The sequence below is a fragment of the Heterocephalus glaber genome, unplaced genomic scaffold, assembly GCF_053883595.1.
Source record: "Heterocephalus glaber isolate CG9 unplaced genomic scaffold, H.glaber_assembly_v1.0 deba00001454, whole genome shotgun sequence".
NCBI classification, from domain to species: Eukaryota; Metazoa; Chordata; class Mammalia; order Rodentia; family Bathyergidae; genus Heterocephalus; species Heterocephalus glaber.
This window is the reverse complement of record NW_028258303.1, coordinates 11,401,432-11,418,725: the sequence shown is the minus strand read 5'-3', so window position 1 is coordinate 11,418,725 and position 17,294 is coordinate 11,401,432. Positions and strand designations below refer to the sequence as shown.

The window sequence follows — 17,294 nt, the reverse complement described above, 5'->3', positions numbered from 1 at the left end:
AAGGGGCAGATTTTGGAACTTCCCAAGATATGTTAGATTCTGATAGAATTACTAAACACAGATAAAATTTAGAAAGAAAATAAACAGAATTTTTGAAAAGTGAGGACAAGCTTTAAACAATACCACCTAAGAATTCAGTTTATGAACACAGCTCTAGATCAGACATAATACAAGGCTCCTGCTTCAATGCAGGAAATATTTCCAGTTAGGAATGTCCCACCCCACTGTTTAGTTACTGAGAGACTGAAAGAATGGCATCACCAGGGAAGCAGACATTCTGGGCAGTGGAAGGTTCTTGACTTCCTAGAAGAGATCAACCAAGTAGATGGGAGATGGGAAAAGAAGAAAAGAAAAAAAGTAAAGGACTGCAAAATCCTTACAGTAAAAAAGATATTGGGAAATGTATACAGTTCATTACGCTCAAGTTTAGCTTTCCAAGAGGGATATAAGAAAATGAGGCCAGAGACATCACCAAAGGCCATTCAAAGGTGAGAATGCCTGTTAGGAGCTAATTCTCTCCCCCTCCCCACTTTCCTCTCCCTTGTCTCTTCTCCCCTCTCCCCTCTCCTCTTTCTCTTTAATACAGTCTTCCATTCTTGAAATTGCCTCTAAAAATGAAACCCAACCCATCATAGAACATAGGGGTTTGGGTTCCTTCTGTCCTTTAAACTCACTAGCCATGGACCCTTACAATAGCTTAGACCCCTTAAGCTGGTTTCTCATCTCCAAGATTAATTCACTATTTTCCAGGCTTATATTACATGGCAGGTAATGGTGATACTATTATAGACAGATGAGTTAAGTAGAAATATTATAGGCAGTCACATAGGGTAGGTCCTCAAGAGGGTCAGGAAAAAGGTGAAACACATCACAGCTGCACCAGACACACATCAGCTGAAAACCAGGCCTCAAGATAAAGACAAGATGACCAGACCTACATACTTCCTCAAAGAACAAACACTGGGCCTTATGAAGTCTAGACAGACATCGACCACCCCAGTGGGTGATCAGACTTCTGGACCCACCACTTTCTAGGAGAATCTTTGTTCTTTCCATCTACCCTTGTTATGTGACTTGTTTCCCAGTTGAACCACCAATACCTAAGTGACTATACTTGTAACCTTATTGGATGGTCATGGCTGTGGCCCAAATTGTACCCACATAGGATTTACCCTCTAAAACTCCTCTGTAAAGTGGGAATCCCCGGGCTACCCATTTGGTTCCCCTCCTGCACCTCAGGAGCTTTCCTAGCAATAAATATCTACTCTTAACTTCCTTTGTTCCTAGAATTCATTCCTCAATTTCTAAAGAAAACCTTGGAGTATCATAGAGCTAACAGGTTGTGAGATATAGCATTTCATATTTCATCTCCAGTATTGCTTCCTGTAACAATACAGCAGTAAACAAACATCCCAGTCATCACTGAGGTTCCTTGTGAAAAGTGTCACCCAACAGTGGAATGGAGAAAAAACTAAAGCAAGAGGACAGGTGGACAGGGAAGGGTCTCCACAGAAGGTGCTGAGCAGACAGCCAAGGGGACATCTGGAGGAGCAGAACAAGTCCAAGTGTGAGTCTAAGGTGCAGCAAAGAGGTGAGTAAGCCTGATGGGTGGGGGAGGGCAAGGGGCAGGAGATGAGTCAGTCAAAGGACAGCTCAACAAGTCCGGATTTGACTCTGAAGGACACCAGGAAGCACCAAGTCACTCTGAGTAAAGGAATGGCATTGTTACTGGATGGTGGGTCCTGGGGGAATCTCCTATCTCAGCATGATCTAATTATATTTAAAAGGATCTCATTCAGTCATGGGTAGGGACAGAGCAGGAAGACCATATAAGAGACTGCTGGGACATCCCAAGAGCCAAGATGGGTACACCGCTCTGCACCCTTCCCCCATAGCCTCTGAGAGCTCCTGGGAGCTGATTTATCTCTGTGTGTCCCATTCCACAAAGCCCTCAGGGAGGGTAAAAACAGAAATGGCACCAGTTTTCCCAGTGCATCCTGAGGGTGCAGGAATGGGCTGCCTGGAGAACTCTCTTCTTTCCCCACAGGAAGGTAGGTGAGAGGGTGGGGAAGGCACAGAGCTCCAGCAGCAGGAAGTACCTCATTTCCCCATCAAGGTCACAACAACAATAAAAAAGGTTTTATAAAGTTTCCGAGTTCTTGGTGGGGGTGGTGAAAGTGCTGGACATTGAATTCAGGGCTCATATATACTCAGCACATGCTCTATATCCCCAGCCTTGTAGGACTGCTGATATGTTTAACTGATCCCAAACAATTTCATTCTCTAGCTCCCCCAACCAGACATATCTGGGAAAAACTAGGTCAAGAATAAACAATAGTTTAGCTTCAGGTTCACAGAAACTGAACAAAATCTTATTTGGACTTAAGAGGGAATTGAATGAGATGTTCCTATGGGTTTAAATGAGAGGAGTAGGTAAACAAGGCTCGAGGGTGTTGCAGAGAGAGGCAGGTGAATGTCCAGGGAGAGTCATCACCCATTCTCCCTTTACAAGGCTGAACTCACCTAACTGGCACAGTGGAAAGATGAGTAGCAGCAAAAGAGGGGTTATTAGAGAACTTTAGAAACCCAGGGTTCAAGGGAAAACAAGAAGAACATACAAATGGCAAGTTAAGTTTCTGAGTTAGAATTTCCTGGAAGCTATACAACACTGGGTCTACAACCCAGCCCTTCATTCCCAAAAATCCTATATGAGCCTAACACGTATCCACAACATTAAAGTCAATACTGCTGTTCTCTCCAGATTATAATTTAGTAATTATAATTACAGTCAGACACTAACAATCATTAATGGAAAATCAGAGGTGGAGAGTACCACTTACTTCTCAAAATTCTGATAAAACCTACAGTAAGAAATGTACTGCACATCATGACCCAGTATATGAGTATTGTCTCCCTGTGTATTTGAGTGCGCTGTGTGTACACATTCTCCCCCAAACTGTAGAGAGGCCCATGATTATTGCAATGGACCCTCAAATTAAGGAGTACAAGTATCATCTCATTATGTATGCTGTACTGTACTATTATTAGAATGACTAATACGGTATGGATTTGGAATTTAACTGAATCTTTTACACTATGAATTCAATCAGCAGATATTAAAATTATGACTAGAGTGTGCCTCAAATGTTCTGGATAATAAGCGGTACTCTGAGCTTACAAAATAAACCCCATGCCTTAAAGCCTTTATTTTTAGAATGAGAAAGCAGGCTCAAAGCCTTGCCCCAGCATGACAGTGAGAGAGAAAAGCATCATAATTCATCTGAGGACACTTCACACATCTCAAAGATAGGATGTCTACATAACTTCCCTTCACATACATTCAGTTACTAGTTAGGATGTAATTTAAGTAAGCTAGTTAAGCTAATAAAATATTCCTCCCCAGAGCCTAATAAGCCGGAACTCAAGTGTGAGCTGTTTTATAAAAACTTACAGATCATCATTTGAGAAAAACTGAGAACCTGTAAAAACTCCTAAATCCTGCCAATTTCATCTCTCTTCCTATAAAATCTGAATTCAGGTTTACAACTACAATCAGGTCCTCATTAGTGTATGAAATTGAATGTAATACTATTATTGGTAGATATGTACTTAAAGGTCACAAACTTATTAAACATAAAAAAGCTCTAACAGCAGCCAAATGTGGTGGCACACACCTGTAACTCCAGCTACTCAGGAAACTGAGGCAAGAGGACTACAAGTTGGAGGCCAGTCTGGGCAATTAGCAAGACCCTGTCTCAAAATTTAAAAACCAAACAAATGAATAAAAAGGTCTTGGGGTATAGCTCAGTGATGGAGGGCTTGCCTATCACGTATGAAGTCCGGGGTTCAATCCCCAGCACTGCCAATAAAAAGGTCAAAAGTAACTTCAAGCAGAATGCCCAATGTCCTGATCTTTGTTTTTAATGCCATTTATAATAAAGGTAACTGGATTATAACCCATATAATAACATAAACATTCATAAGTCAGTACTGGTAGAAACAGTTCAATAAACAAGAGAAAAGAGAAAGCTCTTCCTTACTGAAAATGTTTAAAATGTAGGAGGAATGAAGTTTTTTCTTTTTTAAAGAAACACATGAATCAAAAAATAGTAGCAATACTCTGGTTTCTCTTCAGAACGTAAAAAAAAATAGTAGCAAGTATAACATGTTCCACAAGTAGATGCCAAAATTAGAGAACAAAAGAAATGGGATATTTGCACAGTCCAAGTTTCTCTCAAAGAGGGGAAAATGGCAACTCTATATTGAGATCTTAGAAAACATCACCTAATATCATGAGTAATAAGAGTCATTAACATCAAAAAATCCTGATAGAATGCCCTGAAATGGACTCTTTACTTCTGTGGAATTTTTCCCAAAAGACAGAACCTCAAAATAATCATGAGAAAATATCCAACATTAATGAATTGCATTCTACAAATGAACTGACCAGTATCTTAACTAGTGGCTGTCTTGCCTGACTTAAGTGAATCTTAAACAAGCAAGACAAAGCAAACAGGGTGCTTTGGGCAAACAATAGCAGCTTCTCAGTAAATAGGACAAATGGACTCAAAATGAAGTATACCATCCCCCTGGTGCCGAAAAGTCCAGTCATTGTCTACATACCTATATTAACTGCCCTTAGATTCAATCACAAACATTTCACCCCAGATTCTTTAGCCCCTTCACTACCTATGTAAGCCTAATTCCTTTCCCAGTTAGTTGCTAATATCTCTCTCCTAGTGTTAGCTCATCCACTCATGGATGAAATCTCTCCCAGCTAGCTGCTGCTATTTCTCTCCCAGTATCAATCCATCCACACATGGATGTGATAAACTTGGCTGTGCCCAGCTAGCTGCTAGAATCTCCTGATTTTAGTCCCTGTTCACTGGAATAAACTTTCTCACAACAAAGAGCCTATTTTGAAAAGTGGATTCATGTGCACCATCTATAACAGTGGCAAGATCATGAAAGAAAGAAGGCTGAGGAATCATCACAGATTGGACCAAACTGCTTACATACAAGTTAATTGCAATGTGGAAAAACTAAATTAGATCCTGCATGGAAAAAGGATGGAAGACAAGGGCAAATTTTTTTCCCCCATTAACTTTATTGGTACATTTTAGGTATAAAATACAGTTACATTCATCATTGGGATCTTGTACCATTACATGAGTCTCTTGGTTCTTATTTTTTTCCCCTTCCCTTGCCCTCCCTTCACCCCCTCCACCCTTCCCTATTTGCAAAGACTTTGTTTCCATTTTTTTTCCTCTTCTTATATTTTTTCCTTTCCCTTTTTTCCCTTCCCCTACCCCTCCCAATTCCCCTGCTCTTTTAGACCTTTTCTTCAACAAGGGCAAATGTTAACTGATTAGTTTTTACAATTGTAATAAGTTATGGAAGGGGTTATGGGAGCTCTCTACTGTATTTTTTAAACTTTTCAGTATGTCAAAGTTAAAATAAATATCAAGTTAAGCAACATTTTCAATGTTTATAATAGAAGTATAACATTAGACTTAACATCCCATCTTTGTACACTTGTAGTTTTCCCTATTGAAATCTATATAACCCAGTCAAAGCTGTATCCTGGAAAGAATAACATATCAAAAATATCTCTTCCTTGTTACTTTGGCATATTAAAGATTAGCTGAAAGTCAAACATCAGAGCTGTGAGATACTCCTAGAAACCAAGCTTCAGGGGATACTTGACCTGGGAGGAGAGCAAGAAAACAAAGCTTAATCTTGTAAACTGTTCAGAAGTGTCTGTACCTCTTCCCTTTTAGGTGGAAAGAATGAAGGAAAGGGTGGCAACTGCTCATTGTTGAGAAACTGTAGCCATTTGAATTATCTCTTGGGGTGAACCAGTAATTAAAGCTAGGCAAATATGGCCCCAGCGATAACTACTGAGGGAGCCTTTGCTCCCACAGGTAGCATTCTGTGAGGAAGATATTGCACATCTTCCTGGGGGAAGGAAAAACTAAAATCTATATATGAAATGAAAACACACTAGGTATGGTGGCCCACACCTATAATCCCAGCACTCAGGAGGCTGAGGCAGGAGGATCCATGTGAGTTGGAGGTCAACTTGGGCTACATAGTAAGTTCAAGGCCAGCCTGAACCACGCTGACCCTGTCTCAAAAAAATAATTTAAAAAAAAGCAAAAAAGAAAGAAATGAAGACACAAGGACTGGTTTGAAGCTCCACGGGAATTACTAAGGAGCAAGAATAGATCTGTCCTAGAGCAACTAGAATGCTGCGGAGCTGAGGTGAATGCTTATTCCTGTGTATAAATCAACATAGCACAGGGCAAGTGGGTTCTACCACTTGCTTAAATGTGAGGATGAAAGTTGGTGAGTAGTTTGTTTTGTTTTGGTTTTTTCTTGGCACTAGGGATGTGAATCCAGGGCCTTATTCTGAGCTACATCCCCAGCTCTTTTTAAATTTTTTTTAAAAATAGGGTCTCATTAAGTCACTCAGTTGCCCAGGCTGGGCTCAAACAGTTAATCCTCCTGCCTAGAGTCCAAGAGTGCTAGGATTATAGGCATATGTCACCACACCCAGCTACCATTAGATTCTTAACTAAAAGTAGTCTACTGCTTTATAGTTTCTGAATTTTTACTTGAAATAACTATCACACAAAGTACAATGTACAGATTCAAAACGTGCACTGTTTGGGTCCTACTAAATTCTCTTAACATGGAACATAATCTGACTGGATATTGGGGTTATGTGTCCCATACACCAACCAATTTTCCAGTGGATAACAACTGAGTATCCAGTAATTCAATTCAAATCTGACACTATCTATCTACTTAGAGCATCAGATTCCACAGGTTTTTTAAATGTTCAATCTCACAAAACTGCCCCATACTTTGGACACCAATCCAAATAGTAGGATGTCACCTATATTTCTGACTGCCCATAAATAATGGTTCCCACGACTCTCTCCTAGGGTTGAAGTAAGTTGCTAGAACAGCTCACAAAACTCAGGGAAATGTTTTACCTAGCCGTACCAGAGTATTGTATAATACAGATATTTACCATGGATACAGATGAATGACCAGAAGAAGAGCTACACACATGAGGCAAGCTCAGAAAGGATTCTCAGCAAGAGAGCTTCTGTTCCAGTAGACTTGGAAGATGCCTCTTCCCTGCACCTGGATGCATTCCCCAGGGGAAAGCTCAACAACTCTTACAGTTTATAGGTTGTTTGGAGCCTAACCTCTGGTCCCCACTACTTTAGCCTCCTTATATGAGGCTAAAATTTCCAGCCCTGTAATTATAGGTCTTTCTGAAGACCAGCCCCCATCCTGAGGCTATACAGGTGTCCACCCTAAGCCACCTTGGTAGCATAAACTCAGGTGTGATCACTGGTCTTTGGGGCAAGCAGGGGTGGACTGGGGGTAGAAAACTTGTCTAGCATGTATACAGCCTTAGGTCTGGACCTCATAGTTTACAAAAGACATTCCTATAACCCAGAAGATTCCAAGGATTTCAGGAGCGATGTACCACAGCATCCCCATATTACGAAACAAGACACAAAGATCAGAAAGATTATGGACTTCCCTACCACAGTGAGTATGCACTAAAATAATACATAAATCTGGAATCTTATCTTGTGTACAACTATATTCCTTCTGTATTTATTAGGAATAATTAGGTATTAGAAATAAGTTATTCATTATTAAAACCAAAACACTTGTACCAATATGTTATCTTTAGAATAAAAGTCATCATCAAAATTAAAATCTATCAGTGTATCAATTTAATGCCCCAGATCAGTGCTACTAAAATTGGCAGCAACTTGCTTTATGTGAGCCAGCACTTGAAATGTAGACAGCTAAACTGAGATATGCTGTATATATAAGATACACACCAAGTTTTGAGGAATTAGTATGAGAAAATGTAAACTATCTCAATAATTTTATATTAAATTTATATTCAAATTATGGTATCATTAATATATTATTTTATACTACATTGTTACATACGGATAGATAGCTATAGTGTTGTGCAGTTTCCAAACTATACTGCCATATTAACTCCTTTGATCCCCACAACTATATATGAGGTTAGCTTGCCAGGAGAGTCTATGAGCTAGTTTATTGGCACACCAGTACCAGATCCTGGCATGTCAGACTTTTACCAGGTCATGACTCCATTAATGAACATTTATGTAATACAATTAGTTTGACCAGTCAAGTATTTGCCATTCCTAATGATGTGTTGGATAAGCCCTAAATGTCTGGGCTTGGATATAGCTCACCAGTTCAGTGGAACACCACAGGCCTAGCAACTTAGGGCCCTGGATTCAATTTTTAGTACTGCAAAAAAAAATACTAAGTTTTCTGAGTATACTTAACACAATACTAGTCTTCTGGCACGTGACTCTTTCAACTGGTTCATACTTCATTTCTGGATTCCTTAAATAAAATATAGATCTTTCCTGACAAAGTCTTATGTTCCCTGCAGCTGGGAAGAAATTGTCATCCAGATAAGAAAGGCAGAAAATGAAGAAATAGCAGAGTTTAAGAACAGAGTTATATTTGGATCTCCTTTCTGCTCCCTGCGTGCCTTTATGATGAGCCGTTCTGTGAACAAGTAGATCTGTGAAACACACTACCAGGTTAGGATAGGGGGAGAAAAAAAGAAGGAAGGGAGAGAGGGAGGAAGGAAGGACAGACCAATGGACAGAGATGATATACTTTAATAAAGTTCAATAGTCTTCTGTCTCCTGTAAGCACTCAATCGTACATTAAGAGTCACTTCCTTTTATCATTCTAAGGTTCCAAAGATCTTGTTGTCATACCTAACTAATGGGATGCTTGAGGTTCAGTAAAGTGAAATGGTTTTTTTCCCCTTCTCAGTATTCTGTTGTCCCTTCTTACTTTTCTGTTCCTTTTATTCTCCTTCATTGGGTACAAGCAAAGTCTACCGGTATGAGGCAAAACAGAAGTAACAGACCTCATGGATGACAGTAGGCTAAATTTGGATACCTCTCAGGCAGTCTTTCCTCATTCTCTGTAAGACATTCACTTCCACTGACTAGAGAGGAAGATCTCAAGGCTTGTTACTTCCTAGACACTTTCTTTTCACCCTTCTGAATAACTTGGAGAGCTCTGTACATGTGAATTACCTAATGCTACCTGGGCTCAGGACTAATTTCCAGCCAGAACCTGATCTAAATAGTAACAAGGCTTTTCCTAAAACAGACCCAAGGACTGAGATAGTGATCAACAAAGTGCAGGAAATGTGATTCAATAGAACCTTTGATTTCACCAAAACTTTATTCACCATTCTTGAGAAAACTGACTTCAAGATTAGGAAGGAAGCAGAAAGTGGAATAGCAATTTTGTTCTGTTCATCCCCAGTATGAACTACTGCCTTTGAATATAATTCTCCAAGCATTTTATTTGTCTCCACAAATAAGTTAACTATGGCTCAAAATTAGATATCTACCCTTCTCAGCCTCCCACTGAGTGGGGAATGAGTGCTCCTCAATATGGGTCTTGGGAAGCGAAGGTGGGAATGTGATGCTTTCACAACCCTAAATACCAATAACCACAGAACTGTACTCTTTTAGTAGGTAAATGATACAGTATGTAATTGTATCCCAATACAGCCATTGAAAAGAAAAAAAAAATTATGAGGCAAAAGTCATCTAGACAATCAGTTATTGGTTCATATCTTAATGATGTGGACATTCACTTTTTCTGAAGGACAAACTTTAGTTTCATGCATGTAACCTGTAAATATAGCTAAGGTGGTCTTTCAGATTCCTTAATTTTCACTAAAATGGGCTGGAGGTGGTGGCACACTGTAATCCCAGCACTCGGGAGGCTGAGGCAGGAGGATCACCATGTGAGTTCGAGGTCAGCCAAGGCTACATAGTGAGTTCGAGGCCAGCCTGCACTACTTAGCAAGTTTAAATTTTTTTTTTAATTCACTAAAACTTTTCAATTTTAACTCATCACCAGAGTAAGCAACATCAACTTTTCCTTTAGATACAGTCTTCAACTGGTGCCAAGTTTCTATGAAAAACCCTTAACAAAATGTCTGAAGTGACAGATAATGCCAACTATCTGGATCTGATCACTACAAATTGTGTATACATATTGAAATGTCACACTGTGCCCCACAAATATGTATAATTACTATGTATCCATTAAAAACAATAGGGGATGAGGGTAGCTCAGTAGTACAGTGTTTGCCTGGAACCAGTAAGACCTTGGGTTCACAATCCTCAGCAGAGAAAAAAAAAAAATATATATATATATATATATACACACACACACACACATATATACGTATAAATATATTTACATATATAGGTGTATGAAATATAAATATATATGTATATATACATACATATATAGAGTCCTCTAAAAAATGTATACAAACTTTAGGAAAAGAAAAACCTGTATAAATATCTTAATACTTTTATACATGGGGGACCCTAAAGGATGTCATATACCTCAGAAAACCCACTATACTGCCAGCCCTTAGAAAAGAAACTGAAAATGCATGTGCAGCATCTCAACAGACACTTTGACCAAGGTTACCCAAGCAGCAGTTTGCTGTACTAATAAATGTCTGGAAGCTAATGCCAACCCCTTTGAGCATCTCTTCTAATTCTAGAGGTGAAAGGTATCTTGTATTAATCACATGATATCTCAATAAATTTAGTATTAAAATATTTATACATGTTTTACCTTTCCTGAAGTGTGTATACATTTCTTGGCAGACTCCGTATATATCTGGACAGAAATAGTTACCAAACATTTAAACAACATGAAGTCCACTTTTCTCTCCATACAATCTAGGTTTATTTCCTAATAAGACCCAGTCATTAAACAGCAGCATAGGAGACCACAGGGTCTTAGGATTCAAGTGTGTCCCAAAAACATGCAGGCAAGGACAATCAAAAGCACACTTCAAAGTGCATTGCTGGTACACTGATGATGCTCTCCCATTGTCATTTTTCAGTCTCCTCTGAATCCCTGTGTGACACATGCCTAAGACAGTTCCCTCAAAAGCAAATGCCATACCCAGCATGGTGCGACATGCCTGTAATTCCAGCACTGGGGAAGCTGAGGTGGAAGAATTACCACAGTTTGAGACCAGCCTGGGGTACATAATTAAAGGCAAGCCTAGATTATATGGTGAGCCCCTGCCTCAAAAATAGTAAATGCCAGAAAAAAACCTCCTTGAAGAGCCAGCACTTTTCCTATTGTCATTTACGGCCTCCAGGAAGTAGCTTTGAGTGCAGAGGACCTTTCAATCTGCCCATGTCCATTCCAATGTACTCCAGCATGGAAACTTCCATTCTAGGTTCTATTTTAGTTTCCAATTATCAACCTCATGCGGATTTTCAATGCTTCATGGATGCTTAATGACAATAAATGCAGAAATAGAATTCTAGATTCTGCATATAAAGTTCTAGATCCTGCATATTGTGTATTGTACTAGATCTTGACACACAAGAATGTTTCCTAAGGAAACTTATGCATAATGGCCAGGGCCTGGAATAGAAATGCCCAATAAAAACTTGTTGCTATGAATCTGTATGTTTCTCCAAAGGAGGAATGACCTTTTGTATTTATAATATCAGACAAGAAAATAAAACAAAGCAAGTATATGTTTTGTTTTGGTTTTCATTTTGGGGTGTGTGTTGGGGGGGGGGTTACTAGGGATTGAGCCCAGGGCTTGCAAACTAAGATTCTTTAGAACCTTTTAAGTTTTCTTATTTTTTTCTTTTTGGGACAGGGTCTTGCTAAGTTACTAAACTGCCCAGGATGGGCTCTAACTTTTGATCCTCTTGCCTCAGCCTCCCAGAGTGCTTGATTTATACATGCTAGTGTATGTATTTTTTAAATAGTCTTACAATGGAATTTGTTTGGTCTTAAATTCCTCCACATTGCTCAAAATTTTTCAACATTATTTTTATAAATATTATAATAAACTGGTTAATTTTTTAACTTAAACTCAAGAGCAGGGCATGATAGTGCTGGCCTGTAGTCACAACTACATAGGAGGCTGAAGCAGGAAGCTCACTTGAGCTCAGGGATACCAAGTAAGCCTGGACAACATAAAAAGACTCCATCTTTTAAAAAATAAAATTCAACTACTCACAGATAAATTACAAGAGGGATCTCAATAACTCTAGCAAAACATCTAAAATTGTGGACAAAACTCATGTCCTAGGAATGAGAAAAACCAGAATACACTGATCAATACCTTTAAAACATGAATGTTAATTGCCTCTCAACCTGTAATAACTTTCATGCTTAGTAAGTTTTTGCCTTTCTTATATCAACTACTTCACACACATTTGCAGAAAAGCAAGACCTAAAGATACCATCCTTTCCAGACCAGAAATCAGTTGCACCACCACATCTTCTGAAAAATCACTCTTGAGTTCTCAGTCTGTGTTTCTACTCACTTTCAAAGGAGCCTCCAAGGGGCTAGAAACTCAGTCGCCTCTATCGAGCACTGTGCTACTGTCTAACGAAATGTACACACAAAACCCACCACCTGCCTTTCCCGCTCACACAAAGCCCACGTTCACTCCCTGGGCTCAGCAGCAGTTCAGTAGCCCAGGCCTCATTGGCAGAGCACGAACAGTCCTGCATGGAACAGGGATGAATCAGCCGGACCTCCGAACCCGCCCCAAAGTAGCAGCTTCGACGCTAGGAGGACCTCAAGCATCCCTGCATTGTGGCATCCTGAAGACCTTTCCCCGAATGCCCCTGCTCCTTTCCGGCCACCTCCTCGTGTCCCCTCTCCCCTCCTGCGCGGCCCGGTTGCGTGGGGACACCGGACACAGCCCACACCCCCTTCCAAGACCCGGCACTCACCGCGGGGCGAGCCCGGGACGCAGCGCTGGTGTCACGGGAGGCTGCTCCACTGCTGGCTGCTCCGCTGCTAGCAGAGATCTGGACATCTGGACCTACAGAGGCTGGTCCCGGGCCTGGCCAGGGCGGAAGGCGTGGTGCCGCCTGCCTGGCTGAGATAAGCGCCAGGGGCGGGGCGTAGCGGAGAAGACCGGACCAACACCCCCCACCCCCCCACCCCCCCCCCACCCACCCCCCGTCCGCTTTGGGCGTTTCCCACCCGGACCTTGGCGATTAACCCCTGGGTCACTGGCCCCGCCCCGATGACTGGGACCCGTGCGCCCGGCTGGCGCCTCAGAACACCTCAGACTCTGACGCGTTTCCCGGGTCGCCCCACAGAGATCCTGCTTGGGGTGAAGGAGCAACTGAGAAATGAGGTGTTTGGGCCCCAGGTCAAATACAATCCAGAACTGAATGGGAAGGGCCGAGGGCTGAAAGGAAGCGTTGGGGCGGAAGGTTCCAGGTGTCTCCGCACGGCTGTCTGGGGCTGAGGAGACACCGCAGTGTGACCCTGAGGTCCAGGTACTGGCGCCTCGGAAATTAGCACCTGCAGGGAGATGTTTTCTTGGTCGCGTTATAAACAAAAACCCTACTATCCGTTGGGTGGATGCAGGGAATCACAGTACTGTTAATTCTTCACCCACCACCGGAAAGTTTCAGCCAAGAAACCTAGAAGATAATCGATGATAAGTGATGTTTCAGAATCTTTTTGAAAATATTGTACTGTGTACGTTTAAGGAACTTTATGTAACGCGCCCAAGCATCTGGGTGAAGTTTTTGTTCTGGACAAATCTCTGTCAAAGTAGACTGGGGAAGAGGTGTTCCCACAATGCATTGCGGGGCACTGCGCAGGACCCCACCAGGTGCGGGCGCTGAGGGCGCCAGGCAGGCCCGCATCCAGGCAGATGCGGGCGCAAAGGGTCTATGAGATCTTTGACCTCCTTACGCAAGAAGGTCCTGCACAAAGTCAGGCCTGTCCAATAAGATAGTCTCATCCTAGAGCTGGAACTCAAAGACACACAGCCTCCTACCTTTCCCCTTCATGAGCATCAAGAACCCCAGAGGCAGGGGATGCAACTGTGGAAGGAACAGTTAGGATTATGGCCACTGTCCTCTTTGTGTAATGTTTCCTGAGACTTCTGGGAAATAGGCCTCCTACAAGATCTGATTTCTGGGTTCCTGTTTCAAGACTTTATTCATCAGCTATCAGTGGGACCTGAAGGAGCACATCCCAGAAGATGGGACTTGTGTCCTGTGTAAGTGCAGAAAGATAGAATAGGGATGGTTGGTATCTCAAAAAAACAAGGAATGTGCCCTGCCTACCTTGGATGACCTCAAGATCCACTCCCATGAGGTTGAAACTTCCTACTCCAAGGTTATCCTGAGAGAAGCATCAGCTAATATGCCCAGTCTGGGTCAGGGTTAAGGAGCCATCACTTTCCATCCCAACCAGGTGCTCCCCAGACTACTTCTGTAATTTTAGAACCTATTGAGACAGGTGACGAGAATTTGTTTTTAATTTAAATTTTTTATTTTTAGATGAACTAAGGTGCTTTGTGACCAAAATCTATATTCCAGATTGATGTTTAGTATCTTGGGAAATTTTTTTAAGTTTCTATTTTAAGGGGGAAAATATGTAATGTCTACAAGGACTATATTAATAGGGAAATGTTTTAAACTGCAAAAATCAGACAAGTATTGTGGCATATAAAGGTAAACTAAGTTGATAAAAGGTACACATTTTATCATAGACAGCAATACTTAAAAATAATATCCTTACCCAAGATAGGGCTAAAATCACTATAACTATAGAAGTTTCTGCCTTATTTTAGTCTAAATTTTAAATATTTCAGTTGTGATATTTCACATTGATAAGCTAGTATACTTGGTAGGTAAAGTTGTCTGAGTTACTCACCTTATCCTAGTACTTTATCAAGATGACCATGTCATCAAATTTTATTCCACACAGGTGGAGGATGGCACTCAATGGTAATGCACTTGTCTCATGCTCAGGACCCTATGTTTAATCCTCAGCACTGAAAAAAATTATTTGACAAATTCAGATTACTACCAGTATTTCATAAATATACTGGATTGTAAACAATTTGGTCAGGTGTGATTGTATACCCTATAACCCCAGCTACTTGGAAAGCAGAAGGATCAAGGCCAGCCTGGCCAACTTGATGAGACATTGCTCAAAATAAAAATTTTAAAAGGCTGGAGATGTAGACCAGTGGTAGAATACTTCCCCAGCATGAATGAGGCCTTGGGTTCAATCCCTAGTACTGAAAAAAAGAAATGAGTCATTTTAACTTAAAGGCTAGCATTTTATGTGAGGCTAATGGCTTTCAAATGCACTGATGTTACTTTTAGTGTTTAGGCACTTTAGGTCATAGGATCTTCCCCAAACCAAAGTAGATCAATTTGCACAAGGCCAAGTTAGGAGAACTACAGTTTCCCAGCCATAGCTCTCTGCCCTCCATCACAAGACCTCTTCTGTGTTATCTGAAAAGTGTTAATTGCTTAGTATTTACAAAGCCCAGTAATGAAACTCTTCGTGATGCCTGAATTCCAGTTGAAAAGAGCTGGGAAAGACCTATTACATTCCACAGTGCTCATTCCAGTGGTGAACTCCCAAGGGCCAATTTTCTTGTGGCAAGTCCAGATTTCAGACAGGGCTTGGGCAGGAGCACATTTGGATTAAATTTCTTTTGGGCTCAGTTAAAGAAACTAAAGTAGTGGAGGAGAGGCTATACTGTATGTATGATAGGTCCCCTCATGGTTCTGTTCACAGATACCAAGAACTTCTGTTGAATTGGGCAAAAATTCTCTATAATGCTTCAAGCAGTGACAAGTTAAGGAATGGAATCAAAGTTTAAACAACTCCTCCCAACAGTTTCATTCTTAGAGGAAGGCGAGAGATAAAACTTTCACTAGAGGCTACATTAGGTTCAGGGAAAACATTCATTTCATTTAAATAAGGTAGGCAAGAGCCTATGTGCATGCCAAGAGGACAAGCCATAAACAAGAAAGGGCATACTGGATCCCTTAGTGCTGTGGTTTGGATTAGAATGTGCCCCACAAGTTAAAGACTTGGGCTTCAGCTTGGTGCTGTAGGGAGATAGTAGAACTCTTAAGAGGTGGGATCTAGTGGAAGGAAGTTAGGTCTTTATGGGTGCACCCTTGAAGAGAACATTGAGAACTCAGCCTCTATTCTTCAAATCTACCATAAGGAAAGCATCCTCCTCTACCACACCCTCCCACCATGATGTACCACCTCACCACAGATCCAAAGGCCCTGGACCATGAACTGAACCATCTGAAAGCAGAAGCCAAAATAAACCTTTCTTCCTCATAAATTGATAATCCCAGGTATCTTGTCACACTAATAGAAAGCTGATGAACACTCTTAGAAAGCAGAATGGAAATGGAATTCAGAGAAATTAGAATTAGGAAAGAAAAAAAGTTGTCTTTGCAGTGTTAGGGATCAAAACCAGAGCCTTGCGCATGCTGGGCAAAAGCACTCTACCACTAAGCTATATACCTCTTTACCTCTTGCCCCAGAAAATGAACCCCCCACCTTTTTTTGAGTTGAGGTTTTACTATGTTGCTCAGGTTAGCCTTAAAATTACAATCCTTCTGCCCTAGCCTCCTAAGTAGCAGGAATCACACCCCTACACCTGGCTAAGGGAAATTTCTTAATTGTGGCCAACAGAAGGAAGGATGTATCCACATAAAGATAAATGTTTTAATTAGGGAAAAGGGAAAGCTGAAGTAAATAAATACTTGCTTTTTAAAATTGGAGGGACAGGGCCAGGGATTTAGCTCAGTGGTTCCGGTGCCTGCCTCGAAAGCGCAAGTTCCCCAGTTCAATCCCTGGTACCAAATAAATAAATAAATAAATAAATAAATAAATAAATAAAATTGGAGGGACAAACAATGAGCAGGTGAAAGGAGGCAGGGGAAGGTCATTGAGAGACAGACTTAACTTTCTGTGTTGCCCTCTCCTGCCCCAGTTCCTTTGCCTCCAAGTAACCTCCCTATGTGCCCCCTTTCTCCCTGTCTGTCCCTGGCTTCCTTTTCCTACAATGAATCACTTGCCTCATTCAGCTCCATTGCTCCATTTCACTGTTGCCTTACCCACCCAGCAGAACCACATCCTAAAGTTTATTCAACCCTCTACCTTCATATCTTTGTGAATGATCAAGCTTTTCATTTGTGCTTTTCTCCCATTGTGCTTATAGAATCCAGTCTTAGGGGCCATAGTGTTGCTGTGCAGGCTCTCCATTTGCCTTTTTGGTGTTGAGAGGAAAACCTTTCCTCTGCCAACTCAGCTTTGGCCCACTTTTTCTGATAATAGATAATAAACTACACATTTCTTTCAGCAATTATATATTAAATGC

General features: G+C 41.1%; 1 protein-coding gene across 8 annotated transcripts in view; it reads right to left on the bottom strand.

Annotated features, from left to right (window-relative positions):
- LOC101723225 (broad substrate specificity ATP-binding cassette transporter ABCG2) overlaps positions 1-17,294 on the bottom strand; it is a 183,189-nt gene that overhangs the window by 96,014 nt on the left and 69,881 nt on the right. For 5 of the 8 annotated variants that reach the window (XR_015452879.1, XR_015452878.1, XR_015452880.1 and 2 more), the window contains exon 1: positions 12,856-13,055. The exons of 2 other annotated variants lie outside the window; for them this stretch is intronic. Coding sequence is in view for 3 of the 6 variants with exons in the window: in XM_087215839.1 (XP_087071965.1) it covers positions 12,856-12,941 (86 nt within the window). In the remaining 3 variants the exon portion in view is untranslated. Of the gene's footprint in view, positions 1-12,855; positions 13,077-17,294 lie in introns of those variants that run through there. One more of the 8 variants, XM_004848054.4, reaches the window with a different exon arrangement.